This window comes from Monodelphis domestica, chromosome 1 (genome assembly GCF_027887165.1).
Source record: "Monodelphis domestica isolate mMonDom1 chromosome 1, mMonDom1.pri, whole genome shotgun sequence".
Taxonomy (NCBI): domain Eukaryota; kingdom Metazoa; phylum Chordata; class Mammalia; order Didelphimorphia; family Didelphidae; genus Monodelphis; species Monodelphis domestica.
In genome coordinates, this window is record NC_077227.1 from 336,104,402 (window position 1) to 336,117,139 (window position 12,738).

Here is a 12,738-nt window from a genome sequence, read left to right on the forward strand (position 1 = left end):
CACTTTATCAAGCAGTTTCTAAAGTCACTTAAAGTGTTTATGGACTCCAGCTTCAAATATTTACTATAGGGTTAGGGCTAGAGTTAAAGAGAGTTCACTGAATTCTAAAAAGACTATCTCTGACAGTTTCCAGTTAATAAAATATACTTTTCCCCAGTGTAGAATTTCTTTGCAGAATTGAACTCACCTCCCAAAAAGATGGTTTAGCAGTATACAATAAACTCTTTCCTTTCTAAGTCTTAAAATAATTGCATTGGGTTAATATTGCATGGATTATAGATGTGCTTCAGAATAATAATTGATAATCATATGGGATTAGTAAGGAAGAAGCCTCTTTCCTAAGAGACCTCATAATAGAATTTACTCACTTTTGAATTCTAAGGAGTTTCTATCCTGGAGTTCCCAAAAGTCTTAGTTCAGCCTTAAGCTTTTTAATGGCTTAAAATTATTTTTCAGTATTGTGATGACCACCTGGATTAGCTGTAGAAGGAATTCTATAGAATGAATAAGATCTTCCTGTCAGTCTCTGGTTCTTTATTAAATAAACCATCCATATGATTTTTTTATTTAAAAATTTTTGTTACCTATATTTCACAGTTCCCCTGGCGCTCTCCTGGAGAGCTGTGACTTATAAAGAATTTTTTTAAAGAGAAGGGGAGGGGGCAACTGGGTAGCTCAGTAGATTGAGAACCAAGCCTAGAGAGGGGAGGTCCTAGGTTCAAATTTGGCCTTAGCCACTTCCTGGTGTGTGACCCTGGGCATTGCCTAGCCCTTACCACTCTTCTGCCTTAGAGCCAATACATGGTATTGACTCCAAGACGGAAGGTATGGGTTTTAAGGGGGGGGGGGGGGGGTGATAACCTAGGAAAATTGATCAGCAAATCCAAAATTGATGTTTTATGCAATGCTCTATACCCACGGACCCTATCCTCTGCAAAGAAGCTGACAGGAGTCAGGAGGGGAGAAGATTCCTTCTCATATTTCTCAGACTTCATCTTTGAGGGACAAGCTGAAGTCATTATAATTTCATGCCATTTATTTTAGATTGCCTCGTTCTTTCCATTTGCTGTATAGATATTGTTTTCCTGTCACTGCTTACTTTGTATCAATTCATGTAAGTTTTCTTATGCTTCTCTTTAGTCATCGTTTTCAATAAATCTGTAAATATGTATTAAATACTTACTGTGTACCAGGCACTATGCTAAGCACTGTGGAAATAGAAAAAGGAAGAAATAACCCCAGCCTTTAAGTAGCTTACATTCTTATGGGGGAGAGAACATGTATATAAATAGATACATTCCTGATACATTTCTTAAAGCAGAGCAACATTCCATTATATTTATGTACCCAATTTGTTTAACCATTCCCCGGGGCATCTACTTTGTTTCCAGTTTTTTATGGCAAGAAATGTTGCTATAAATATTTTGGTGTATATAGGTCCTTTTTGTCAACATCCTTCTTCAGATGTGCCTAGTAGTAGAATCTGAATAAAAATGTTATATACATTTTAGTCAGTTTCTCTGAATAATTCCAAATTGCTTGGACCACTTCATAGATGTACCCACAAGACATTAATATGTCTGTCTTTCTAGAACCCCTCTAGCATTAGTTATTTCCATCTTGTATCATCTTTGGCAATTGGCTAACATCTGTATACTTTTAATTGGTTTCTCATGTGACCAAGACACCATGGCTGCACACTCCATGGAGTTGTAATAGTGGAGAGTAATAACTGTTTGAGTCATGGCATTCGCTGGTGAAAAATATAAATGGTACTATCTCCCAGACCTGAGAAATAAACTGTAAGATTTGGGTGAGTTATAATAAGCAACTCTGTGAAAAGTCACTAAATAATGGTTCCCTCCTATTTCAGAATTCCAGAAACACCCTCTTGGCTTCTTCTGGATTTGGAGCGTCTCTCTCAAGTTCATCCCAATCCTTGACTTTTGGAAGTGTTAGAGCCCAGTCCAATGGGGTCTTGGCTACAGAGAGCAAGCCTTTGGGGTTTTCTTTTGCCTCCAATTCTTCTGCAGAAACCCAGAAAGATTCTGATCTCTCAAAGAACTTGTTTTTTCAGTGCATGTCACAGACTTTGCCCTCAAGTAACTACTTCACAGCAATTTCAGAGAGTTTGTCAGATGAGTCCTCTGGTCGGGATTCCTTCAAAAAGAGCTTAGAGAGCTTGAGCTCTGGACTTTGCAAAGGGAAACCTATCCTGGCAACAGACACAAAGGCTGGCAGCACTCTAGACCGGAAGGTACCCACAGAGTCCATGCCTACCCTCACTCCAGCCTTCCCAAGGAGCCTCTTGAATACCCGAGCCCCAGAAAATCATGAAAATCTATTTTTGCAGCCCCCTAAGTTGTCCCGTGAAGAGCCATCCAACCCTTTCCTGGCATTTGCAGAGAAAGCTGATCTCAGCCCATTCAGCAGTTTTACATCTCAGACAGCAGGTGGCTCCACTTCTACCACCACTGGAGCACTCAAGGCAGCTTCTGGCTGGCCAGAGTCTCTTGCCTCTGCAGATTCAGCATCCTTAGCAAAGAAGAAATCTCTCTTCATCACAACTGATTCTTCCAAACTAGCCTCCAACGCACCCAGCTCAGCTGTGCCTCCCAGCGTCCCAAGCCTCTCTGCCATGGGAAATGGCCGCTCTAATTCACCCACCAGCAGTCTTTCACAGCCTATTGAGATGCCCACCCTCTCCTCCAGCCCAACGGAAGAAAAGCCATCAGTTGGGCCTGGGCAACAGGATAATCCCCTTCTGAAAACCTTTACTAATGTCTTTGGCAGGCACCCAACTAGCTTTCTCTCCTCAACAGAGTTTTTACAGGAGAACAGAGCTCCTTTTGAAGCTGTAAAAAGGTTCTCATTGGATGAACGGAGCATGACATCCAAACAGGACTCAGATTCCAGTACCAACAGTGACCTGTCAGACCTGAGTGACTCTGAGGAGCAGCTGCAAGCCAAGGCTGGATTGAAGGGAATCCCAGAGCACCTAATGGGGAAACTGGGCCCTAATGGCGAGCGAAATGCTGAACTGTTACTGGGAAAAGGAAGAGGGAAGCAGGCCCCTAAAGGCCGGCCTCGAACAGCCCCTCTGAAAGGTGATGGTGCTGAGCCAAGCTGAGCTACCAGGGTATACACAGGATTGATTTTCTGTGCCCTGGCACATTCCTTGCATTATAAGCATCCTTAATTCAGAGCTTTATGCCCTGGTAGCACAGAAAACCTATGGGGGAGTGGTCTGTAATCTCTGAGCAAGACCTTGCCTAAGCTATAACAGTTAAACAGTTGACTCTCCTGTTCTTAACATCTAGAAAAGTAAATCCTGCAGTCTTTCTTGGCAGTAGTCCCTACTAATGTTTGTTATTCCATTGTTTTTTTTTCTTTTAAATCAGGAAATGTTTATATTTAGCTTCCATCACTCTTGCTTCAGTTTGAGCCCATCTTCCCTTGTTTTTTGTCTTTAGGAAAGAGGGATAAATAGCTGGTTACCATTCTCCATATAAAAGGGATATTGGCTCTATGGACTCTTTGTGTGTTGTGCTGGGGCCTTTAGTTACAGTGGTTTGGAACTAATCCCAGTAATGTACAAAGCAAGGTTATCAAATCAAAGTCTGAACACTATCACATTCATATTTGGATAACATGCAAGGTCACATTGAGGGTAGAAAGCCAGCCTTCAAGTCAGCCCTTTGTAAGTAGCTATGAAGGGAATCATTAAATACTGCCCCCTCATCTTTGCTTCCCTGGTCAAGATATTAGGAACCATGGCTCTATAAAGAAAACTTTCTTGTAATATGGAGTTCTGATCAAGAATAGCATCAAGTTGTTTTTTTTTTAATGATATGTAAATAGTTATGGTTCATCTAGGAAGAGTACATATTGTTAATGGGAGAACATTATCCTATTAAATTTAGCTCATGAGGTTTAAAACATTGATAGCATGGATCAATTAGCACAGCCACTTACTTGGGTGCCTTACATAAGTGGCAGGTGCCACCAGTCTGTTGGAGCTCCTGATCTCCTGCATCCATCCCATCTTTGGGATGGAACAGAGTCACCCACACAATTCCTTTCCCAAGCTCCCTATTGTCCTTGTCTAGCTGCTGTGTCTCTTTTCTCTTCCCTACCCCTGAATGAGCAAATTAGAGAGGAAGTAGACAGGTAAGTTAAGCTTTTTTTTTTTTTAGTAGTAAAAAGTCAGCAATAAGCCAGATAAGGTACCATGAAGTAGTAGCTATCTTGAACAAAGAGAAAATTGAGTGATGTCCTTTGAGCATATCAAACCCTAACTTTTGTCTTAGACCATTTTTATCAGTGTGTTTTTGTTTTTTTTCTCTCTTTCCTACCACAGTTGGTCAGTCTGTGCTGAAAGACATGAGCAAGGTGAGAAAGCTCAAGCAGTCTGGAGAGCCTTTCCTCCAAGATGGATCCTGCATTAATGTGGCCCCTCACTTGCATAAATGCCGGGAGTGCCGTCTAGAGCGCTACCGGAAGTTTAAGGAGCAAGAACAAGACGATTCCACTGTGGCCTGCCGATTCTTTCACTTCCGAAGGTGCCAACAGTCACTCATTTTCTCTCAATACCTCTCCCCCTATCCCATGGCCCCCCACTGCCCCAGGCTTCCTCTGCTTGTTAGTCTAATGCCCAAAGATTATAAACCCAAATGACCTATCCTGATTCTACCACATGTACACTTTAAAATTTACACAGCACTTTTTCATTTGATTCTGTAAACAGTGCTGTGAGATCGATATTATAAATAGTACTGTTTTGCAGGTAAGGAAATTAAACTTTATAAAGAGGAGACTTTCCAAATACATACAGTAAGTATGTGCCAGCAGGATATCAAGACTATTCACTGTTCTTTCCATCACTTACCCCAAAGAAGAAATCAGCCACCCCCAGTGTTGAGTAGAGCTGCAGAATCTTGGTTTCATCTTGGGTCTCAAATCTCTAAGAAGTTTTTTTTAATCTCTAAGAAGTTATTAATTCTGTAAACTAGAGGTTCCAGTAAAATGAATTAACCAAGATTCAATTCAATTAGATAGAGGTTAGCGAACATGAAAGTTTGATTTCTTTTTCCTATCCAAGTTCACACAAGTTATGAGCCCCTGCTCTAAAACAGTAAACTCCAGAGCAAATGCCAGTCTTTACTGGTAGAGGGAATTTCCTTACTTAAAACTTTGTTGTGCCAATGAAATCACAGGTCCAGGCCCATCCCATTGGATGCCTTTGGTTCTTTTTCTATAGTTTTATAAGTGACAGTTCAAAAGTTCAAGAAGATAGATTCTCTTCTACTCTGAAATATTCTGAGTTTTTAACACAGGCCTATTGGAATGAGATATTGAATATCTTTGGCACTTTAATTCGCAAGTTGGTGGTGGCACTGCATCATGTATTCATACTTTAGTTATTGGATTATTATAAGTTTGACCTTGGTGTATTGAAACTAACATTCACGAACTTTAGCCACCAGCTCTCCAATTAGGTTTCCCCTAATTTAGATTCCATTCAAATTGATGAATCAAGAAGAATGAATCTGTCCCTTATTCTTGGTCTGCTGCTATACTTCCTTTTTTCATTCTCCAAAGTAACTTGCCTTATGATTGAGAATGGGAAGCTATGGACTATATTCAGCATGGGTAAATATGCCCCTCAACCACAGAGAATTAAACTAGACCTTGGAAAGATCCCATGCTACCAAATAATAACTACTCTTCGGCCTATAACGCTGTGTAACATATCTCTCAGGAATAGAAGTGGAAGAGATGCTTGTTTCTTCCATCTCCCCTATTATGCCAACAGAAGGATTGATGCACTCAGAATATTTGTTTTGAATAAAAGAGTTGGTAGGAATTCTTAGAGTCAATTAAAATTTTTTTTTTAATTTTACTTATTTTTCCATATTATAAGTGAGTAATCTAATAAAACTAAATCCCCAAAACACATCTGACTAAGCAATTGAAAAATCATATGCTTTCATCTGCATTCTAACTCTAACAGTTCTTTCTTTGGCAGTGGATAGCATTCCCTGTCATAAGTCTTTTAGGAACATCCCAGATCATTGCATTGCTGAAAGTAGTCAGAGTATGATAATCATCATACAATATTGCTATTACTGTTGTTAACAAGGTTTTCTTCATTCTGCTTATCTCATTCTGCATCAGTTCATGTAGGTTGTTCCAGCTCTTTCTGAAATCATCCTGTTCGTCATTCCTTATAGCATAATAGTATTCCATCACCATCAGATAGTGTAATTTGTTCAGCCATTCCCCAATTGAGGGACATCCCTTCAATTTCTAATTCTTCGCCACCACACAAAAAAAAAGCAGCTATAAATATTTTTGTATTAATAGGTCTTTCCCCCTTTTTTTGATGCAATTTTTCAAATGCCCAAGATCCCTAAAATGGTTTCCCAGCCTGGTTTTCAGAGTTAAATACATGCTTAAGTGGAAAGCATCAGGAGCCTAAAGGATAAGACTAGTGCTTTAGAACAAATTTCCAAATTCAGTGAGAAGTTTTTCCTCTTCTTATTTGTTTTTTTCCTTTGTTTTATTTTAATAACAAATTTCCACGTAAGTTTTCTAGAGTTATATGATCCATGTTGTCTTCTTCCCTTCCTCCCTCCCCTGTCCTGGAATTGACAAGCAATTTAGTCTGGGTTATACCTGTATTATCAAACAAAACATTTCTATGTTATTTGTTTTTGTTAATGAATAATCTTATAAAACCAAAACCCCAAATCATATACCAAAATAATCAAGTGATAAATCATATTATCATCTGCATTCCTACTCCAACAGTTCTTTCTCTGGAGATTGATTGTCCTAGATCATTACATTGCTGTTAGTAGCAAAGTATCGCATTTCATCATTCCTCAGTATTTCAGTTTCTATGTATACTGTTCTCTTGATTCTGCTCATTTCACTCTGCATTAGATCATGTAAGTCTTTCCAATTCTTTTTAAAATTATCCTGTTCATCATTGCATGTAGCACAATAGTATTCCATCACCATCATATATCACCTTTTGTTCAACCATTCCCCAGTTGAGGGACAACCCCTCCGTTTCCAAATTTTTACCACCATAAAAAGCACAGCTATCAGTATTTTTGCACCAACGGGTCCTTTATCATTTTTTTTATCTCTTTAGGATACAGACATAGTAGTGGTATTACTGGGTCAAAAGCATTCTTATGCATTCTTTTAAAGCCCTTTGGGCATAATTCCAGATTGCTTTCCAGAATGGTTGGATCCATTCACAAATCCACCAGCAATGCATTAGTGTCCCAATTTTTGCTATATCGCCTCCAACATTTATTATTTTCCTTTACTATCAGCCAATTTGCTAGATGTAAGGTAGTGCCTCAGAGTTGTTTTAATTTGCATTTCTCTAAGAGGGATTTAGAACATTTTTTCATGATTATTGATAACTTTGATTTCTTCATCTGAAAACTGCCTATTCATATCCTTTGACCATTTATCAATTGGGGAATGACTTGTATTCTTATAAATTTGACCTAGTTCTTATATATTTGAGTAATGAGATCTTTATCAGAAAAATTTGTTATAAAATTTTTTCCCAGTTTGTTGCTTCTCTTCTAAACTTGGTTGCATTGATTTTGTTTGTACAAAACCTTTTTAATTGAATTGAAATTATTCATTTTACATCTTATAATGTTCTGTCTCTTGTTTGGTCACAAATTCTTCCCTTTTCTGTAGGTCTGACAGGTAAACTACTCTACTTTCCCCTAACTTACTTATAATATCACTCTTTGTGTTTATATTATATACCCATTTTGACCACATCTTGGTATAGGGTAAGAGATAACAGATTTAAACCTAATTTTTGCCATACTGTTCTCCAGTTTTCCCAGTGGTTTTTGTGAATTAGTGAGTTTTATCCCAAAAGCTGGGATCTTTGGGTTTATCAAACACTAGATTGTTGAGGTCATTTATCCATAATTTGTTCTATTGATTCACCCTTCTATTTCTTAGCCAGTATCAGATTGTTTTGAAGATAACTGCTTTATAGTACAATTTTAGATCTGGAACTACTAGGTCACCATCCTTTACATTTTTTTTTTCATTATTTCCTCTTGATATTCCTTCAATACTGTATATTGGTTCCAAGGCAGAAGAGTGGTAAGGACTAGGCCATGGGACTTAGGTCAGATTTGAACCCAGGACCTCTCCTCTCTAGGCCTGACTCTCAATCCATTGAGCTACACAGCTGCTCCCTTCCTTTGATGTTCTTGACCTTTTGTTCTTCATATATTATATATATGTATATGTATATATATGTATACGTATATGTATATGTATATATATGTATATATATATATATATATACTGTGTATTGGCTCCAAGGCAGAAGAGTGGTAAGGTGAATTTTCTCTGAGAATTTTTACTTGCCCTCAACCTTATGATTTTAAGCCAGATCCAATTTCAGACCCTAGATTACATGTATTTGTTGATTTGTGTGGCCACTATGCTTCTGACCAACTTTTGTTCCTTTACAGGCTTATCTTCACTCGGAAAGGCATTCTCCGTGTAGAAGGGTTTTTGAGTCCCCAGCAAAGTGACCCAGAAGCCATGAACCTGTGGATTCCCTCTTCCTCCCTTGCAGAAGGAATCGATCTGGAGACCTCCAAATACATACTGGCCAATGTTGGGGACCAGTTTTGCCAGCTTGTTATGTCAGAAAAAGAGGCCATGATGATGGTAGAGCCACACCGTAAGTCATACCTTCTGTCATTCATACTGCCTGTTAAAGAAACCCTTGTTTCTTTAACTTAAAAGGCATAATATTTCATTTCCCTCTCTTTTTTGGACAGGAATAGTCAGTATTTGAATATAGAAAATTTTCTCCCTTTATTGAGAAGACTTCCACTTATAGCAGTCTGTCTAATCAAGGAGTGAAACTAAATTCAGAATTTTATTTTTAGGGCTCCTGGAGATCACTAATAGATTCAAGTTCATTCTTTCCACCCAATTTGGATGTTAATGAACTAATTTTACTCTTCAAATTAGTGTGTTTTTTTCCCAATTACATATAAAAACAGATTTTAACATTTGGATTTTTGTGTTGTGTGTGGGGTTTTTTTGTTTGTTTGTTTTAATTTTTGAGTTCCAGATTTGGTTGCTCCTTCCCTCCCCTCTCTCCTCTTTGAGAAGGCAAACAATTTGATAAAAGTTATGCATGGGCAGTCATGCAAAACATGCCACAGGCAAGATCCAGCCTCACTTGCCACTCCAGGTAGCGAACGGTCAGTCAAGAAAAATAACAAATGGAAGACAGTTGTTTATCATTCAGCCATGGGCATGCTTTGCTCCTGATAGCTGTTCCCTTCCCCAAGCCTGGTTTAATACCCTTTTTTTTGGCACACAGATACATTACCTAACACACATGTCTAAATAGAGATAATTAGAAAGGTGACACATTAACTTTTAACAAAAAACTTAATTAACATTCTAAGGTCATTCCATATTCTTGTATTATAATTATCAATCTGACAAAACATACAAAGATTCAAGATAAATTATTTTGTCACAGGTGACTTAATTTTCTCATTAACCTGTGAGGAATCTAAGCTTACAAACAATCAAAGAAATTTACTTATTACTTTTAATGAAAAGAAATAGTCAGAAATTCTTAAGACAATTCAACAATCACTGTACTGAACTTGAAGGATCAGAGGAACATACAATTCAGATTAATTGTTGGGCAGGTAATTTTTCAGGGTTATCAGGGAGTTTCTGACTGATGAATTACTGGTTTGTGAAATGGAGTCACTGAAGCATGTTGAAATTTGGTGTACCTGCACGTTTTGTATGGGCCTTTATGATTGATTTGTATGCTGGCATCATGAGAATAAGTTTCTGTGAGTGGAAACGTTCTGGGCTTGGCTTGTAGCTATGGTTTTACTGGGAATTATGTACCTAAGTAAAAGTTAACCCATGGTAGTCTTTTGGTATTGGTTTTGAGGGTCTGATCTTTTGGTGATGTTTTGAGGAAATAGAATGCAGGTATTTTGTTATTGTATTATTCCTTCTAAGGTTGGGGGTGAATAGTACTGTCATGTTAATTCCATAGGTAAGGGATGTTAATGAAAGGGCAGTCACATCTTGCCAGTGGGTCACTCTGTGACCTTGTTAGCTGCCATGAGTGACCTTGTCAAGACATCATGGCCTGGTGGCTCCCAGCACATATTAGTCATGTGAAAGAAAACAGAAACCAAAAGAACTAACAAGAAAATAAGACTTTTTAACAAAATATGATTTGATCTGTATTCAAATTCCATCAATTCACTCTAGCTATTGGTGGTATTTTTCATCATAAGTCCTTTGGGATTGTCTTTAATCATTGTATTGCTGAGAATAAGTCATTTTCAAATATCATTGTATAATAGTACTGTTTCTGTTACAATATTACTACTCTTTTCTTGACTCTACTTTGCATCATTTCATGTAAATCTTTCCAGGTTTTCCTGAAAGCATCCTGCTCATCATTTCATGTAGCACAATAGTATTGCAGCAGTCATATGCCACAACTTGTTCAGCCATTCCCCAATTGATTAGCATCCCCTCAATTTCCAATTCTTTGCCACCACAAAAAAAGCTGCTAAATATTTTTATGTGTTTAAGTCGTTTTCCTTTTTGTTTTTTCATCTCTTTGGGTTACAGACCTAGTAGTGGTATTGCTGAGTATGCTGAGTATTCATGATTTTTTGGCCTTTTGGGCATAGTTCCAAATCGCTCTTGAGAATGGTTGAATCAGTTCACAATTCTACAAACAGTGAATTAGTATCTCAGTTTTCCCACATCCCTTCCAACATTTGTCATTTTCCTTTTCTGGCATATTAGCCAATCTGATAGGTACCTCAAAGTTATTTTAATTTGCATTTCTCTAATCAGTAGTGATTTAGAGCATTTTTTCATATGACTAGAGATAGATTTGATTATTTCATCTGAAAACTGCTGTTCATATTCCTTGACTATCAATTGGGGAATGAATTGTATTCTTAAATTTGACTCAGTTCTCTACTTGAGAAATGAGACCTTTGTCAGAGACACTTTTATTTAAAAAATTCAGTTATGATTATTAATTGTGTGTTTCCTTCCATCTTTTTTTCCAGCTCTTTATCCTCTCTCCTTTCATTCTTTCCATCCTCAAAACTGTTTTGTTTCTGGGACTGCTACCTCTCCCAGTCAGCCCTCCCTTCTATCAGTCTAATCCACCCTTACTCCTTATCCCCTTTCCCTCCTACTTTCCTGTAGGATAAAATAGATTTCTATTCCCAACTGAGTGTGTATGTAATACCCTCTTTGAGCCAATTCCATCAAGAGCAAGATTCAAGCATTCCTTCCCCCATCTTCCCATCCCTTATAAAAAATTGTTCATTCTTCTTTTTTATATGAGATAAATTACCCCATTCCACCTTTCCCTTCTCCTTCCTTCCAGTACATTTCTCTTTCTTACCCCTTAATTTTATGTTTTTAGATAGCATCCGGTCATATTAAACTCCTACTGCTTATGCATACTCCTTCTAACTGCCTTAATAATAATAAAGTTCTTAGGAGTTACAAGTATCATCTTCCCATGTAGTAATGTAAACGGTTTAACCTTATAGAATCCCTTTGATTTCTCTTTCCTGTGGGAGGTAACTGGGTGGCTCAGTGGATTGAGAGCCAGGCTTAGAGAGGGGAGGTCCTAGGTTTAAATCTGGCCTAAGACACTTCCTAGGTGTGTGACTTTGGGCAAGTCACTTCGTCACTTCACCCTCCTTGCCTAGCCCTTATTGCTCTTTAGCCTTGGAACCTATACACAGTATTGATTCTAAGAAGGAAGATAAGAATTAAAAAAAAAAAAGCTGCAGTGCTTTCATTTCCCTTAACTATGGTATGTTGGCATGATTGTGCGCATTTGAAGCATATTCTATTATAGATTTTTTTAATGCAATCTGATTAGAATAATTTTTAAAAATTTATTCTGCATTTTTTATCTCCTAAAATATTAACTTTATGAATAAGTGGGATTTTACCCTGAAAAGATTAGATAGATTTGTCTAAAGAGTTGCAGCTATCTATTGGGTTAGTAACTATAAATTGCCTTCCTCTTGCTTTTCTCCAGAAAAAGTGGCATGGAAGCGAGCAGTACGTGGTGTCAGGGAAATGTGTGATGTGTGTGAAACAACTCTCTTCAACATCCATTGGGTTTGTCGCAAATGTGGATTTGGAGTCTGTCTGGACTGTTACAGACTTAGGAAAAGCCGACCACGCAGTGGTGAGTAAATTTTTCCCAGTCTTGTTCAAAAGAGAACACAGGGAAATTGTGCTGGAATCTATTGGGAATGAGAGAGGATTTGATGTTTCAGGGTTAAGGAGTGGAGAGACAATAACACTTATTATGTGCCTCAACCATTGACTAAACTTACTAGCCTATATACATCACAGGATCATAGAAGCAGACCTAAAAAGGACCTTAAAAATCATTAATGCCAGCCTTCTCCTTTTATAGATGAGGAAATTATAGCAGAGCAAGGTGATTTATCCAAGGTCAAAGAGGTAGTATGTTGCAAAGCGACAATTGAGCTCATATCCACTTATTCTACCTCCATCATTCTTTTCAGATTAATTTATCAATTTTCAGCCTATTGGGAAAATCTTTACCAAACCAAGAAAATGAGTCCTTCTTATTCCCTTCAGTCTTGGTTGCCCAGGCCATAT

General features: G+C 37.9%; 1 protein-coding gene across 6 annotated transcripts in view; it reads left to right on the forward strand.

Moving 5' to 3' along the window:
- Window positions 1-12,738, forward strand: part of KDM3B (lysine demethylase 3B) — a 68,725-nt gene that overhangs the window by 44,486 nt on the left and 11,501 nt on the right. For all 6 annotated transcript variants that reach the window (XM_056811354.1, XM_001376127.5, XM_056811353.1 and 3 more), the window contains exons 8-11: window positions 1,874-3,107; window positions 4,361-4,562; window positions 8,532-8,746; window positions 12,143-12,295. In XM_056811354.1, coding sequence (XP_056667332.1) covers window positions 1,874-3,107; window positions 4,361-4,562; window positions 8,532-8,746; window positions 12,143-12,295 — 1,804 coding nt within the window. The remainder of the gene's footprint in view (window positions 1-1,873; window positions 3,108-4,360; window positions 4,563-8,531; window positions 8,747-12,142; window positions 12,296-12,738) is intronic.